This window comes from Pongo pygmaeus, chromosome 3 (assembly GCF_028885625.2).
Source record: "Pongo pygmaeus isolate AG05252 chromosome 3, NHGRI_mPonPyg2-v2.0_pri, whole genome shotgun sequence".
Lineage (NCBI taxonomy): Eukaryota > Metazoa > Chordata > Mammalia > Primates > Hominidae > Pongo > Pongo pygmaeus.
The window spans coordinates 127,470,439-127,487,893 of NC_072376.2; the positions used below are offsets into that span (position 1 = coordinate 127,470,439).

Genomic DNA, 17,455 nt, shown 5'->3' on the forward strand with positions numbered 1-17,455 from the left:
GGTGGTGACAAAATCTCTCAGCATTTGCTTGTCTTTAAAGTATTTTATTTTTCCTTCACTTATGAAGCTTAGTTTGGCTGGATATGAAATTCTGGGTTGAAAATTCTTTTCTTTAAGAATGTTGAATATTGGCCCCCACTCTCTTCTGGCTTGTAGAGTTTCTGCCGAGAGATCAGCTGTTAGTCTGATGGGCTTCCCTTTGTGGGTAACCCGACCTTTCTCTCTGGCTGCCCTTAACATTTTTTCCTTCATTTCAACTTTGGTGAATCTGACAATTATGTGTCTTGGAGTTGCTCTTCTCGAGGAGTATCTTTGTGGTGTTCTCTGTATTTCCTGAATGTGAATGTTGGCCTGCCTTGCTAGATTGGGGAAGTTCTCCTGGATAACATCCTGCAGAGTGTTTTCCAACTTGGTTCCATTCTCCCCGTCACTTTCAGGTACACCAATCAGATGTAGATTTGGTCTTTTCACATAGTCCCATGTTTCTTGGAGGTTTTGTTGATTTCTTTTTATTCTTTTTTCTCTAAACTTCTCCTCTCGCTTCATTTCATTCATTTGATGTTCCATCACTGATACCCTTTCTTCCAGTTGATCAAATCGGCTACTGAGGCTTGTGCATTTGTCACATAGTTCTCGTGCCGTGGTTTTCAGCTCCATCAGGTCCTTTAAGGACTTCCCTGCATTGGTTATTCTAGTTAGCCATTCATCTAATTTTTTTTCAAGGTTTTTAACTTCTTTGCCATGGGTTTGAACTTCCTCCTTTAGCTTGGAGTAGTTTGATCATCTGAAGCCTTCTCCTCTCAACTCATCAAAGTCATTCTCTGTCCAGCTTTGTTCTGTTGCTGGTGAGGAGCTGTGTTCCTTTGGAGGAGGAGAGACACTCTGATTTTTAGAGTTTCCAGTTTTTCTGCTGTTTTTTCCCCATCTTTGTGGTTTTATCTACCTTTAGTCTTTGATGATCGTGATGCACAGATGGGTTTTGGTGTGGATGTCATTTCTGTTTGTTAGTTTTCCTTCTAACAGACAGGACCCTCAGCTGCAGGTCTGTTGGAGTTTGCTGGAGGTCCACTCCAGATCCTGTTTGCCTGGGTATCAGCAGCAGAGGCTGCAGAACAGCGGATATTGGTGAACAGCAAATGTTGCTGCCTGATTGTTCCTCTGGAAGTTTTGTCTCAGAGGAGTACCTGGCCGTGTGAGGTGTCAGTCTGCCCCTACTGGGGGGTGCCTCCCAGTTAGGCTAGTTGGGGGTCAGGGATCCACTTGAGGAGGCAGTCTGCCTGTTCTCAGATCTCCAGCTGCATGCTGGGAGAACCACTACCCTCTTCAAAGCTGTCAGACAGGGACATTTAAGTCTGCAGAGGTTTCTGCTGCCTTTTGTTTGGCTATGCCCTGCCCCCAGAGGTGGAGTCTACAGAGGCAGGCAGCCTCCTTGAGCTGCAGTGGGCTCCACCCAGTTCGAGCTTCCCAGCCGCTTTGTTTACCTACTTAAGCCTCGGTAGTGGCGGGCACCCCTGCCCCAGCCTCGCGGCCGCCTTGCAGTTTGATTTCAGACTGCTGTGCTAGCAATGAGTGAGGCTCCATGGGTGTAGGACCCTCCGAGCTAGGCGGGGGATATAATCTCCTGGTGTGCTGTTTGCTAAGACCATTGGAAAAGTGCAGTATTAGGGTGGGAGTGACCTGATTTTCCAGGTGCCTTCTGTCACCCCTTTCTTTGACTAGGAAAGGGAATTCCCTGACCCCTTGTGCTTCCCAGGTGAGGCGATGCCTCACCCTGCTTCGGCTCATGCTCGATGCGTTGCACCCACTGTCCTGCACCCACTGTCCAACACTCCCTAGTGAGATGAACCCGGTACCTCAGTTGGAAATGCAGAAATCACCCGTCTTCTGCGTCACTCATGCTGGGAGCTGTAGGCTGGAGCTGTTCCTATTCAGCCATCTTGGCTCCCACGTATGGTATTAAATTCTGGTATTTTAGCTTTAGTATCTTTGGAAAAATGGGAAATACAAGGGATTTATAAAATTCTATTTTCATCTTTAAAATATTTCAGTAGTATATTGGGGTGTTCCTGTATCAAATTTCAGCATATATGAACCATTGATACCTAGGCACAGAAGCATTGTAGCTAATCTAACTTGTTTTCTGGAGCTCTAAGGGTTTAAAACCCTTCCTTTGGGCCGTGCATGGTGGCTCATGCCTGTAATCCCAGCACTTTGGTTAGGCTGAGGCGGGCGGATCACAAGGTCAGGAGTTTGAGACCAGTTTGGCCAACATGGTGAAACCCTGTCTCTACTAAAAAAAATACAAAAACTAGTTGGGCACAGTGGTGTGTGCCTGTAATCCCAGCTACTCAGGAGGCTGAGGCAGGAGAATTGCTTGAACCTGGAAGGTGATGGTTGTAGTGAGCTGAGATCATGCCATTGCACTCTAGCCTGAGCGACAGAGCAAGACTCCGTCTCAAACAAAACAAATGACAAACCCTTCCTTTGGCCTTGGAGAAATCACTTTTACAGATGAATGTTTTGGATGTGCAACATTTAAGTACGGTACCACCCCAATATCCTGATATCTTACTGTTTTGCCCAAATTAATTCACACTGAAATGTTAAATGACTTCCCTGTGGTGAGTGGTAGACACACCTATTAAAATGCTTTTGGCTTCCTGTCTTGAAAGCAAGCATAGAAATAATTTTTAATAGGAAGAAAAGAGGGTAGACTGATAATGCAGTTTGTGTAGAGTCTTCAAATTTTTGTACATTCTTTGAATTTTGGATTTTCTTCAAGATTCTGGCAGCATATTACTCCACTGCCAGAATCTTGTAGTCAAGTAGTAGTAGTATCCCAGAAGCCAAGAGAGAATTTAGAGGAAGAAAGAATCACTAGTGGCTACTGTTAAAGGGAAGTCCAAACAGGTAAGTGGAAAATGGGCATTTGTATGAATTTTGGGAAGCGTTAGTGCCCTTAACAGTAAGAATTTGGTTAGAATTGTGGTGAATTCAAAGGCTGACTATAAACATTTGGGGAGTAAGTGGAGACCAGCAAATAGAGACTGATGTTTTAAGATGCTTAACTCCCAAGGGAGGATGAGAGTAAGGCTCCAGCTCCAGGGATGTGCCAGCTGATAGCTGTTATAAGAATTATCTGCTTTTGGTAGAAATCTTTGAAAATCCTGAAAAATATAAGAAAAGGAAAGAAAATTGTTCAAGTCCATAACCTTAAAATTGTTATCAGTTTCATCTTTACTTCGTTATCATTATAATCACTTTATATATACATGTATGTATATATCATATACATAATTTTATTTCTGATCTTCTTAGTGTTACAAGTATTTTCTGATATTAAAATTATTTTCAAACATTATTTTTGATAGTTCTATAATTTTCCATCATAAAAATATACTGTAATTAAATTAATCTACTGTTGGCTTTATAGTGGTTTCTGGCTGTTTGCTGTTGGCTATGAATGCAATGGACATTTTTGTACATAAGTATTGGTATCTCTGTAGTGTTATAAAATAATATGCCAGTTGTATTTCATAACATTTACACCAGTTTACATTTTCACCAACTTCTTAAGACTACACTGTGCCTTTGCAAGAGTTGAGCATTATCACTAAAAATAGCATCCTTGCCGGTTTTATAAGAGACAAGTCTAATTTGTTCATTTGTTCAGTCATTCCACTGTAGCCCTGTCAAATGCTTCATACCACTTCTCAGAACTCATGTGTATTTATTTTCTTTTATATTCTTCACTCAAATTTCCAATGGAGCTTTGGGAGAAAAGGAATGGAAACACTTGTTTTAATCTGCCATTTTAAACTGGAAACCTCTGCTTGCTCCAGGTGTTCTAAACATTGCAAAAATATTAATGATTATGCAACTAAATCTAATATTTGTAAAAGCGATTGTTTGCTTTGCTTTATGCTTATTTTTTTCTCTTTCCAGATAATCCTTTAAAGCTAAACATTTTTAATGGATTTATTTAAAAACTTTAAACACTATGCTATTCAATTTACTTTAAGGAAGGTTTAAGGTAAAAAGTATAGTGATTTTATTTTTCAAATATAAAGCAAATTTTTAACACTATTGAATAAGTTGTTCTTTCCTCATGTATTTGTGGTACTTCCTTCGTCATCTATTATGCTTATATTTATTCAGGGAATTCCAATAGGCTTCCTACACTGATGCATTGATTTCATGTAGAATTCTTGGGCTAATTCCAGTTTTTAATTACTGGGTTTTAAAATATGTTTGAAGATTTATATGGATATCCCAAATCATTACTGTTTCTTTTTCAAAAATGTATTCTCTCTTCTTTTTATATTTTTCCAATGAACATAGGTATAACTTTGATTAAATTTCAAACTAAACACAACAAATCATCCAGTGGGATTTGGAAGAAATGTATCAATCTGTTTATAACATGGGAAGGATAAACTTTTAGAATATTTTCTTTTGTGAAAACAAAAGTGTTTCTATACATTTAGAAAATATTCCTGCGTGTATATTTTCAGGGGAAGTCTGGCCATGTTATAGCCAACAAATATTCTATGTTGGTAATGTAAAAGGTATATTGTACACTTTATTGTTATTGTGAATGAGGTATTTTTCATCATATGTTACTTTAAATAATATTTATTTTTATTTCAATAAGAATAACACATGCCCACTGTGGATTCCTTTGTGAATACATAAAAGGAAAAAGTTAAAACCCTTGTAATTCACACTATCCAGAGAAAAACAATACTGTTTTGGCAAGTATCATTCCCATATGTGTACACATGTATATATTTTGCAAAGTGCTACATAATATTTATAATGTTTAGTATCCTAATTTTCAGTCAACATTAAATCTTGAATATCTTATGCCATATTCTTTTGATAAGATTATTTTAGTGACTGCATGATATGAATGAATGACAGTCTGTTTAACCAATCCCCAGTTGTTGAGAATTTAACATAACTTCAAGATTTGCAGATGGTAGTTATCCTCTCCTGCACTAAATGAAGTCAGGAGAATACTTAGGGAAGTTAAATATCTATTATGTATGTTGCAGGTTGTATTTCTAAGATATCATTTGTCATTATATTTGTTTATGGTGCATTTGATATGTCTGCATATTTTATTTGTATTGCTTAGTTTGTTTTCTTTCTATTGAGTATTTTTCAGGTTTCTTTAATATAAATAATATAGGTTATTATAATAACATATTAAAATATAAGATAATTATATCTTGACAGTGCTATTCTAAAATATAAGCAGTTCATTAAAAATTATGTGATTTCTTTTTACTTTGTAGTAATTACTGAAATAAAATATTAAAATTAAAAAGGAAGAATTAAACAAAAGCACAGTGAAAGGATTTGTTCTCTATGATCATTTTTGTTTTATTTATGATAGATAAAGTAGTTTTAACTCTAGCTGAACAGAGTGTACCTATGGTCTGCTCAGCTAGATCCAGAACCCAGTGGGGAGACCAGTTTTCCACCATTGTTCCATCATCAAGTACTCACCTCTCGAATATGCAAGAAGTGACAGCAGTGAGCAGTAGCTGCTGGAATACCTACCTGTTTTGGCATTAGTCTTATCCCTGGAGTTCATAATATTTCCTTGTAAAATCTCTGATTTTTCCTTCTTCAGATTTGTGAGAAGGTGACATTGGAGAGACATATAGGTGAGGCAGTACAGTAGAATAAACATTTGGAAGGTTACAGTAGAATAAACATTTGGAAGGTTTTTCTAAGATCGGCTCCTTAATTTTCTTTCTTCACTGATCTTGTAATTGTAGTCAACTTTACTATAGAATCAGTATCTTCTCCAAAGTTAATTATTTTTAACGCCCTTATAATAATGTAAGTGACATTTATGTTATATGTTTGTAATGTGCATTACTTTTACTTATTCTTAATGGTATAATTTCAACTTTCAAATAGTTTGAAACTTCCCTTAGAGTAGGAGAGGAAAAAAGCATCTGGAAATATATGTATTTTAGAGTTCAGTCTTGTTATTGGAAGAATCTATTAGTTGCCTGCTATTGATTTCTTTACATTGCTTGCAGTGTTTGAATGTTGAGAAGGTATAGTTGTTAAAACTGCGTTTAGATGTTGGAAATTTATACAAATAGGACGGTTAATGTATTCTAAGGAGTAAAAATAGGTATCAATTTGGTTATATGTGTGTTGGTGATGTGTGTATAAATCTATTTTGAGATTTTTGAAATGTGTCCAGTTTGCATGAGCAGTTGTTTAGATCATTTTTCTATTTGGGGGCCTAATTTACAGTCTAAGAATTCATTATATTGAATAGGTTAGTGGGTGTATTTGCACACTATATGGTCCCCACGTATAGTATATTTATCTCTAAAAACAATAAAAGACAACTTTATTACATATATCTGTTAACATGAAAAGGTAGGAGAAGTACCAGCCCTCAAGTGTACAGGCATCATCTGACTTGACGTTTGCACCTGAGTTAAAGATACAACATAACATAGCAAGTGTGGTCTGAGACATAATCATTCATCAGTCCTTTTTCAGTAAGTGTGTACTGAGATCCATTAGCCCTCTTGAGCTTTTCTATTTAAAGTTTCTCTTTTACATAATGCCCTGAAATGCATCAGCAAATTGACATAGATTACATAAATATAGATTGCTAGGACAATTATGGTATTTAGGTAAAGGGAAAATATATGTTAAAGATCATTTTTCCTCTGGAAAAAAGTCTTTTCTGCAGAATTACCAAACTACCATTCAAAATAATTATTTTCTAAAACAATCTTTCTTTGGTATGCTTTGATTATAACTGCAAATGTAACCATTGAATTAAAATGATTTAAATAAGAGACACATGCTGATATACCTGGAAATTAAAAAGGTCAGCTCTTCTTCCTGGGATTAACATTGACATTCAATTAGAAGATGAACAGATGTTCCATAGATATTTCATAGATATTCTTCCAAAAAGATATATTATGTGTCATTCAACCTTATCAAAATGTTATTTCAAATGTTTGAAAATAGTTTACTAATTCAATTTTCTTCCCAGACAGATCCATTTTTAATATATTTCAGTTTATGTCAACTTTGCTTTCAATTCTATACTTAAACATAATTGATCTTTCAAAAATAAAGAGGTAATTAGAACAAACATCAGGATAATTTTTAATAGTGATTTTTTTTTTTTTAGACAAAGTATTAGATCAGATATTTTTGGGGAAAAATGCTTTGTGATTGCTTGTTTTGAATGGTGAGCATTGTATTTTGTTTTAAGTTGTTTTCTGGTTGTTGTTACAGCTATGAAGTCTTACACTCCATATTTCATGCTCCTGTGGAGTGCTGTTGGGATAGCGAAGGCTGCCAAAATCATCATCGTGCCGCCAATTATGTTTGAAAGCCATATGTACATTTTCAAGACGCTAGCCTCAGCCTTGCACGAGAGAGGCCACCATACAGTGTTCCTCCTCTCTGAAGGCAGAGACATCGCCCCATCTAATCATTACAGCCTCCAGCGCTACCCAGGGATCTTTAACAGTACCACCTCAGATGCTTTCCTACAGTCCAAGATGAGGAATATTTTCTCTGGGAGATTGACAGCAATCGAACTGTTTGACATACTGGATCACTATACTAAGAACTGTGACATGATGGTTGGCAACCATGCCCTGATCCAGGGTCTGAAGAAAGAAAAGTTTGACCTGCTGCTGGTGGACCCTAATGATATGTGTGGATTTGTGATAGCTCATCTTTTAGGGGTTAAATATGCTGTATTTTCAACTGGACTTTGGTATCCTGCTGAAGTGGGTGCTCCTGCTCCATTAGCATACGTCCCAGAGTTTAACTCACTTCTCACAGACCGCATGAACTTGCTGCAAAGGATGAAAAATACCGGTGTTTACCTCATTTCCAGATTAGGGGTCAGCTTTCTGGTTCTTCCCAAATATGAAAGGATAATGCAGAAGTACAACCTGCTGCCGGAGAAGTCCATGTATGATTTGGTTCATGGGTCCAGCCTGTGGATGCTGTGTACTGACGTAGCCCTGGAATTCCCAAGACCCACTCTGCCTAATGTTGTTTATGTAGGAGGAATCCTAACCAAACCGGCCAGCCCACTACCAGAAGTAAGGTTTGCTGAATTCCTTGGTAATTCTTTTTTAATGTAAAAGTCAATTTTGATTTTTGGAAGAGATATGATTTGTTATTTATATATATTGTATATATACAGTACCCTAAAAGGTGATTAGGACATGGGGCCTCCAAAGTCCCTTTATGTGGGTCCACCACTTCCCTGGGAAACATTCCTGCTTTGAATGAGCATTTCTGTAGTACTGAAAAGACCACTATGCCATATGGTCAATAGACTGGCTGGGAAGTAGTTTTCTGATTAAGTAATAGTTATAGTATGTGAGGAGAATATAGTTAAATGGTTAGTTTTAATGAGTATAAGTGATTTTATCTTTAATTACACACAGAATCCCCTCCGTTCTACCCCAAATAGCACAATTACAGGTATATATGTTTAGCTTCAGGTCAGTGAACAGAGGTTCTTCTCTGGGAGGTTATTACCACTAGTTTATGTCCAATAATGAAAGTGAGGTGGTAACTTCCATCAAAGTAGGGAGTCAGTTAATTTAAGCTAGTAAGTAAATGTAATAGTTTTCAGGAAAGCATGCTCTATTGCAGTTTCATTTCAATGATGGAATCAATGGCACTTTAAGAAACTCTGTTCTCTATGTCAAACTTAAATTCTTTTTATTGGTTGAGCCAACAGTAAATCCCTTGGTATTCTGTTCACCATCCTTGTTTTTTATTAGGTATCCCACATTAGCAGAAGCCATACACATACCTATTGTTGTAGTGAGTTTTTTAACCTCAGATTGAATCTCTCAATTTAACCTCAACATCAGATCCCATTTACTAGGAAGTGTAGGGCTTGTTGCAGGACTTTCTCTATTCAAATTACTTTTAATCCTACCTCTGGAAATAGCCACTCAAAACAATTTTGCTCTGGTACTACATATTAAAAATTGTGTCAGGGCCTTGATAAAGAGTAAATCCAGATTTTCTCATATAGATGAGGACAATCACATGGCTGAATTTTTTCGTAAGGCAATAAGGTGATTAGAATATACGACCTGTAGGCTTTTCTAATATGGCCATTAGAGTTATATTTAATAAATAATATATTGATATATTTCATGTAACATGGAAACATAGAAATGGCCTGTACACCCACAGCATTTCAAATATATACAGCCACTGGAGGCTATGAGGGCACACTTGTTCTCTCTGACTTCAACTGTAAAGGATAGGAATTAATCTCAGCTTATCTTAGCCATTCATGAATTTATCCAAGCTCATTTTGAATCCTCAAATCTTCTCTGGCAGAGTCACCTTCCTAAAGCTAGCTAAAATCAGATTTTAGAAGCAGCTTCTAAAAGATTTGGTAGTCAAGGTGTGTCTTTACCTTAACTGAGTCATTTAAAATGTTACACAAATCATCCTTGTTCTGTTTAGGTCATCATCTTTTCCCAGCTAGAACACTCCCCTTCTGCCAGCTCCCTTTGGTTTTCATCTGGGTGATGTCTCTCTTCTTCAGTCACTTGATTGAAGGAGAAGTATATGATGAAAAGGAGCCGGACGCAGTGGCCCATGCCAATCCCAGCACTTTGGGAGGCCAAGGCAGGAGGATCACTTGAGTCCAGGAGTTCGAGACCAGCCTGGACAACATAGTGAAACCTTGTCTCTACAAAAAATAAAAATTAGCCGGGTATGGTGATGCATGCCTATAGTCCCAGCTACTCAGGAGGCTGAGGTGGGAGGATCACTTGAGTTCAGGAGGTCGAGGCCGCAGTGAGCTGAGATCACACCACTGCACTCCAGCCTAGGTGTCAGAGTGAGACCCTGTCTAAAAAAGAAAAAAAAAGGAATGTTCTGTCCTGATTGCCTTTTCTTTCCTTCCAGTTCCTGCTGTATATTTGTCTTGAGTTGCAGCAACTTGAATGACACAGTATAAGTGTAGGAAAATACTTTATGTTTTATTTTCAATACTCTACCTTTCAAAAAGATGCATGGCATGTGAGAATTTTTTTTCTACCATCAAAAGATTTTTTTCTGTCTTGGATTCCTCTGCACACAGATGTCCTTACTAGTGTCACTATTTTGTTTTACATGAAATACATCTTTTTAGTGGTTTTTGGTGCTTGACATAAGGCATTACTCAAAATATCCTTTAATTTGCCATAATTTCTCATTTGACACTGGCTTGACTTTCTTTGTGGAGTTCTTCTTTTTCCTCTGGGCTATTTGTAGTGGTTCTTTTGAAATGAGTTTTTTATTTACAAAGTTTGCTTTGTGCCAATTAGTTCGGTTGCATGCACAGGCATGGCATGTGTGCATGTGTTATATATAGTATGTGGACATAGATAAGTATATTATTATTATTGGAAGTCTATTAGATTATCATTGTGAAGGGCTGTTTTCATTTCAGAATGTTATTTATAGTTTTTGAGCAGGGAGTATTTTGAAGAATGATGTGCAGTACTCTTTCAGGTATTCCTTATTCTGGTGTGGTTTTATATGCTTATGAACACGTGTTCCCAGTGAGATTTTTCTAGTAGATTTATTTGAGATAATAAACTGTACCTTTTCATTCTAAAAGTTAATGAGTTTCTCAAATGCCTGTATTATTTACAGGGCATTGTTGTGACAGTAACACAGGAAGGCTGAGAAAGTAGCTGCGTAGAACACATGATTCACATATAGCAGCTTAATTGTTAATTGCCCTGGTATCTTACACTGGGCATAGATTAGGTTTTCCAGATGTCTGTAAATGATTGGATAGTGGGACTGAATTTCACAACCTGGGATGAAAGGGCAGAGAAAATTTATAAAGGACATTTTAAATAAGCTTTCACAATGTTTGATCCTAAAGAAATCCTGCAGAGAGCATATAGTTCGGCTCCATTCATTTTATTTATTCTTTCCTTTAAAGTAGGTAGAAGAGAGATGGGGAATAGTCCATCCATTTCTCACATAGTAGATACAAAGACTTAATCAAAAGCCACACAGATAGTCTGTGGCAAAGTCAGGTGTAATGTGGGTTGTTTTGCTATTTATTAGGTGTTTTTTCAAGGTGATTGCATCTCTTGTCACTAATTTTAGTCATTTACTTACTTACAATTGTGTATAAAACCATGCAGAGACAGCAGTTTTTTGAATCTTATTTATTTTATGTCTCTCAAAGATTGTCAGGGCTTAATACTCAAGTCAAATGAAACCATATGGACTCTTATTTATGCTTTAGAGATTTGATAAACTAAATCAGCCTAAGTTCAAATGCTTTTGATTACAAAATGTTGTGTCAGTGTAGAGTGAAGAAATTGTGTGCCTTGATAGTAGAAATCATTTTAAAATTCATGTTAGAAATGTGCCTGGAAAGACAACTTATCATCTACTACCTGGCTGCCTCTAATAGGAGTCTTTAAATGATGCGGACTAAGGGGAAGAATTCTGAGTTGGATCACATTCATATAGTGGTTTACCTACTCTATCATTGCAGGCCAGTAGGGAACATGGATAAACATTAAAAAATAAAAATGCTTTGATCAAGAAGGAGGTCTGTAGACAGACGCCTATTTGAATAGATTCTCTTTTTTTTTGAGATGGAATCTCTTGCTCTGTTGCCCAGGCTGGAGTGCAGTGGCATGATCTCAGCTCACTACAACCTCTGCCTCCCAGGTTCAAGTGATTCTCCTGCCTCAGCCTCCCAGGTAGCTGGGACTACAGGCAAGTGCCACCATACCCAGCTAAGTTTTCGTATTTTTAGTAGAGATGGGGTTTCACCGTGTTAGCCAGGATGGTCTTGATCTCCTGACCTTGTGATCTGCCCGTCTTGGCCTCCCAAAGTGCTGGGGTTACAGGTGTGAGCCACCGTGCCTGGCCAAATAGATCCTTTAAATATTAAACGTGAATGAAATAATGACATCTAATTGGAAAGTGATTTTAATTTTTATTAATTTTATTAGCAGAGAATCCACCAAAGAATAGTACATGTTTACTTAGGGAATCTAATAGTTATTAAAAAGTAAATGTTTCAAGTGATATTTTTTAGGTGATTTCCCATTGGCTGAAATGGCCTAGGCCGCCAGGCAGTTGCTCACTGCCACTTTTCAACTTCTACAGCCTTGAACTCTTATAGCACCTAATAGCACTTTAACTACTGTTTGTTGTTGGTGTACTGTTTTTGTTGTTTGTTTGTTTGTTTGTTTTACATGGCTCTCTTAACTAGAATGTGAGTACCTCAAAAGGTTGATACTCTATAACCTGAGTGCCTGAAAAATGGTTGGTACTCAATAAAACTTTAATATTTAATGAACTGTATCAAATAGAAATAGTTGCCAAAAATAGGTGATTCAGTTAGTGCAACAATGTTAATATTATAACTATCATCTGTTTGTTCTAAATTTGTGTCTGTATACTGTCCCAGCCATTAAGCAACCCAAAAATCCATGCTAGGTTGTTGAGTTTTTTAATTTTATTTTTATTTTTTGAGATGGAGTCTCGCTCTGTCACCCAGGCTGAAGTGCAGTGGCATGATCTTGGCTCACTGCAGCCTCTGCCTCTTGGGTTCAAGCAATTCTCCTGCCTCACCCTCCCAAGTAGCTGGGATTACAGGTGTCTGTCACCACGCCTAGTTAATTTTTTTTATTTTCAGCAGAGACAGGGTTTCAGTATGTTGGCCAGTATGGTCTCAAACTCCTGACCTCAAGTGATCCGGCCACCTTGGCTTCTCAAAAGTGCTGGGATTACAGGCATGAGCCACTGCCCCAGCTGGTACTAAGTTATTTTAATGAATTAGAATAACTACTCTAATGTTACTGATAGTGAGAAAAGAAGATAACCATACCATTACCCAATTGTGAACTAAAATAGTCTTTTCTCTCTTCCAAATATGCATATAAACAGGGACAGTATTGAAAGTCAGGCCAGCTATTTCTGTCTTGAAATATGATTTGAGGCAGCATGGCACTCATTTGGTGCTCTTCAGAGATGCTGTATTTCCACATTAGGAGTATTACAGCATCTTAAGTTCACCAGTTGTGGAGACATTTTTATTTAAGGAAGCATAGTCTTGGGAGAGATAAGAGATAAACAGAGATAAGAAAGCACATGGGACCAAGGACTAGACCAGGAGATATTCACTGTTTGTCATATTGTTATTTGCTGGAACTCCCTCAGAGAATGATCTTGGGGACAATGAGAGATTGAGCAACAGAGTTATTAGATTAGTCACTTGTGAGCAGGTGAGTTTATGAGAAGAAAAATGAAATGAAGAAACAAAATAGTGACTTTCCATACTTGGTATTCCTTGATTAACAGAGAAGCCATTACTTCCTATTACATATGGTGATTGAAAGCTGATTTCACCATTAATGAATGAAGTCTCTAGGCTTGGATATGGGACCAGGGTCCTTGGGGGTAAAAGACTTGATCCAGGGTTGCAGCAGATGTGGAAAATTAAGGCCATTTTATTAATAATTACATATGCAATTTGTTGTCTTATGAAATTTAAAGCTGGAGATGTAAAGCTTCATCTATACAGTAGTACTATGCTATGTTGTTAGCTATGTGGAGGTCAGAAAATTGAGGATGACAATGTTTAGAAGAGACTAATAATTTCATTCCAGTTACTAATTCTGAGTTCAGAAATGATAGTACTTTAACTACTGTTTGTTTGTTTGTTGGATGGCTTTCTTAACTAGAATGTGAATACCTCAAAAGGTTGATACTCTATAGCCTGAATGCCTGAAAAGTGGTTGGCACTCAATAAAAGTTTAATATTTAATGAACTGTTAAATGATAGTTTGGCAGAAAAAATAAATTCTCTAAGGGAACTCATTAATGTAAAATGTTTTTGCAGATGCTTTATAGGTTAATCATGTATTTTCTTATTATTTTGTAGTAAGAAACCTAATTTGTAGTAAGAAACCAAATTTCTTGTTAAAGAAATCTATCCAGGAAGTAAGTAAATCAAGCACTGTTGAAACTGTCAATGACTTAACTGTTCAGTTCACTGATACAGAAATTTTCTAAGCAACATTGTAGATTTGAATAGCTTGTCATCTGCTTCTATAAGCATTATGGGCTTACAAGGATTTCCTGATATGATTGGAGATCCAATATATGAACGGAATCAAACAAACTTGTTTTGAATTGATATTGCAAGATCTGACATGATTTTAACCCCAGCACACATTGTTAAGTTTTTAAGCTTTAATAAGCCCTAGAGAATTGTTCATTTAGGTATTAAGTCAAACACTGGCAATATTTTTAAGGGAAATATTTTTAACTGATAATTTTTAGAAATGACAATTTTCTCATTAAATTACTGTTGACACCAGTTTTGGGGGATGATATTCTTCACAAATACTCTTATTCTAAGCCAAACAGGTCTATTTATGAAATTTAAATTGCTACTGCTAAAGGGTTTGTCAGATCTATTTCTGAGCTCAGATTTTGTGGTGTAAGCATGAGCTTGTGACAAATCAGTGGCACTGAAGACAAACTACCTATTTTTTGGCTTTGTATATGAAAAATTGTATTTCACCTTTCCAGGTATTTTTCGTTGTTGTGCAAAATACCAAAGTGGAAAAACAGGGGCTTTTTTAGTCAAATGGCCCTGACTTTTAGTCTTATCTTCATATGACTCTTTTGGATAAAGGAATCAGCTAATTAAAATGAGGATAGCATGTCAGTACTTACTTCAGAGGACTTTTGGTATATGAGAGCCACGACAATACCTGGTGGTGGCAGTTATTACTCTATTACTCTTATTATTGCTGTAATAACCCTTGTAACTTACAGTAAGCCAAGAGTATGGAATCACTGATCACTTCTTATTTTCCACATGCTGAGGAGAAGAATGGTTCTCAGGAGAGTGGATAGAGATGTAGGAGGGATGTGGAGCATCTATGGTTTCACCTCTCTTCATTCGGGCAGTTGACACTGGTACTTCTGTTTCCATCTTGGGGATTTTTTTTTCTTTCTTCCATTATTTTTCTTACTGAAGTAGAAGGACGATGACAATTGTGTGAGATACATGGTTCTTAGATCACCTGGAGTTTCTTAAGAAATGAACAGAAATTGATAGATATATCTTCTCTAGGGTAGAAAGAAGAATTAAGGGAGTAGCTTCATCAGAATGCTGGCTTCTTTAACCTCTGGGACACTGATTTTTCAGGCCTTTCAGTGGAGGAACTGGGACTCCAGCCCCTCTTCTGCTGACTTCACACCTATGCATTCTCCTGACTCCGTGATTCTCATTTTTGAGGGAGCTTAGGGGAGAACTCTAGGCAAATAAATGATTGCCTTCCTTCTAGCCCAACATTGTACTGAATCTCCTCCACACTCAGACCCTGAAGAACTAGACTCAGTAACCTAGAAATGCCAAAAAAGCCTTAGTAATTTCTTCTAAGATCTAAGGTTCAGACTCAGCAACCAACCCCAATATTTGTACTGACTTCTTCCTATATTATTTATTAGGTTGGTGCAAAAGTAATTGTGGTTTTTGTCATTAAAAGTAATATCCCAGCAGGGCTTGGTGGCTCACACCTGTAATCCCAGCACTTTGGGAGGCTGAGGCAGGTAGATCACCTGAGGTCAGGAGTTCTAGACCAGCCTGGCCAACATGATGAAACCCCATCTCTACTAAAAATACAAAAAAATTAGCAGGGCGTTGTTGTGGTGCATGCCTATAGTGCCAGCTACTCGGGAGGCTGAAACAGGAGAATCGCTTGAACCCATGAGGCAGAGGTCACAGTGAGCTGAGATCATGCCACTGCACTCCAGCCTGGGCGACAGAGTGAGACTCCATCTCAACAAAAACAACAATAAAAGAAAAGTAATGTCCCATTGTATCCTTTGTATTCTCCTTCAGTATTGTATTCTCTTTCAGTATTGCTTAGATCAGAATTCCATGAAATTCTTGTCAGCACGTGATTGTAGGCCACTTAGTAGATCTGGGGTGGGTCTAATAATTTGTACCGTGTTACCTGGTAATGCTGATACTGTTGGTCAGAGGACCGCCACTATTTGAGAACCGTTAATTTAAACTCATACAATCCATGTGATCCATAAATTTTAATAGCATTGAATGATGTATTTTGTATGAGAATCTTTTTTCTGGTAATTAAAGATTTTCTCTGTTTCAGAAAGTTATTTTCAGTGTAAATTGCACCCAAACAAATGGGTATGTATCTAGATTTCAAGAACTAGAAATCCCTGGATTACATTGTAGATCTGAACAGCTCATTACCTTACAGTTCCATTTTGTGAAACTAAGATGATGCTGTTGAATGATCAGTTCTTGCTTTAAGATATAGATCTAAATAGAATGGCCATGTACAGCCATGTCAATAATAGGTAAGGGCTTCAGAACTAATAACTTTCAACTCTTCTCCCTGTTTTAATTCATCTTCACCATTTGCTTTTGGCCTTCGGGTATATTTTCGTAAAGCAGCATTTATTGCTGTTTGTAGGAACCACTTTTAGGAGAAGATTCAAGAATTCTGATAAACATAGAGAGTTAATTAGTTGGTTAACAGAGCATCCATTCTAGAAGAGCTGTGAGAGATGAAAATGCTATTAGATAGGAGAGAGAAAAAGAGACAGACAGGCATGTCTTCCTTTGTCCTAAAACTTCAAAGAAGTTCCTATAAAAGTGGTCATTTGCATATAGTATTTCATATGGGTGGCCTTTGACAGGGTGGATTTTCAGAAAAATTATGGTGTTCAAGTACAGGAGGGGAAACTTAAGACCACGTGGTGGATACTAACTTCCCTTGATTTTCTTCTGCTTTTTTCCTCCCTGGATATGTGATAGAGTAAAAATAAACTTTACAAAGTAAGCTGACTTGGTTCTACACTTCATTGAATATAGTAACTACTTAATAAATGTCTATTGAATCATTTTATACTGAATTAGATTTAGAGAAAAGGTCTTCTGATAGCATTTAAAAAGATTTGATTTGCACAGATCTGTAAGAAAAACATTAGGTTCTAAAGAATTTTAAATCTTTCAGAAACAAATAATGGAGGAAGCAATACTGAGGGATCTCAGGTCAGTCAACCTTTATGTCACACCCACTTTCATTCCTAGTACTACAGTGCTTGCACAGTATGGGCTTTAATACATATGTTTTGAATTAATGTAATCCGAAGTTGCAAAAGCCAATACAGTTGCCTAATTTATTTTGCAAAAATGGAATAAAACTTTTATTACACTATAAATTTCCAGACTTTTTATCAGTAAAAAGCAACTTAATTGACTTGATAAATATTGTTAAAACCTTGAGGCTAACTAAATTCCTTGACTACCATTTTCAGGCCATGATGAGAAACAGATAAACCGACTTGACTTTTTTTTCACTACAAAGTCCTCTTAGAACTTTTTCACATG

The 17,455-nt window shown here is 37.0% G+C and overlaps 1 protein-coding gene across 5 annotated transcripts in view; it reads left to right on the top strand.

Annotated features, from left to right (window-relative positions):
• Positions 1-17,455, top strand: part of UGT8 (UDP glycosyltransferase 8) — a 91,455-nt gene that overhangs the window by 23,004 nt on the left and 50,996 nt on the right. For all 5 annotated transcript variants that reach the window (XM_054486356.1, XM_054486355.2, XM_054486358.2 and 2 more), the window contains exon 2: positions 7,294-8,117. In XM_054486356.1, coding sequence (XP_054342331.1) covers positions 7,296-8,117 — 822 coding nt within the window. In that variant the 5' untranslated portion in view covers positions 7,294-7,295. The remainder of the gene's footprint in view (positions 1-7,293; positions 8,118-17,455) is intronic.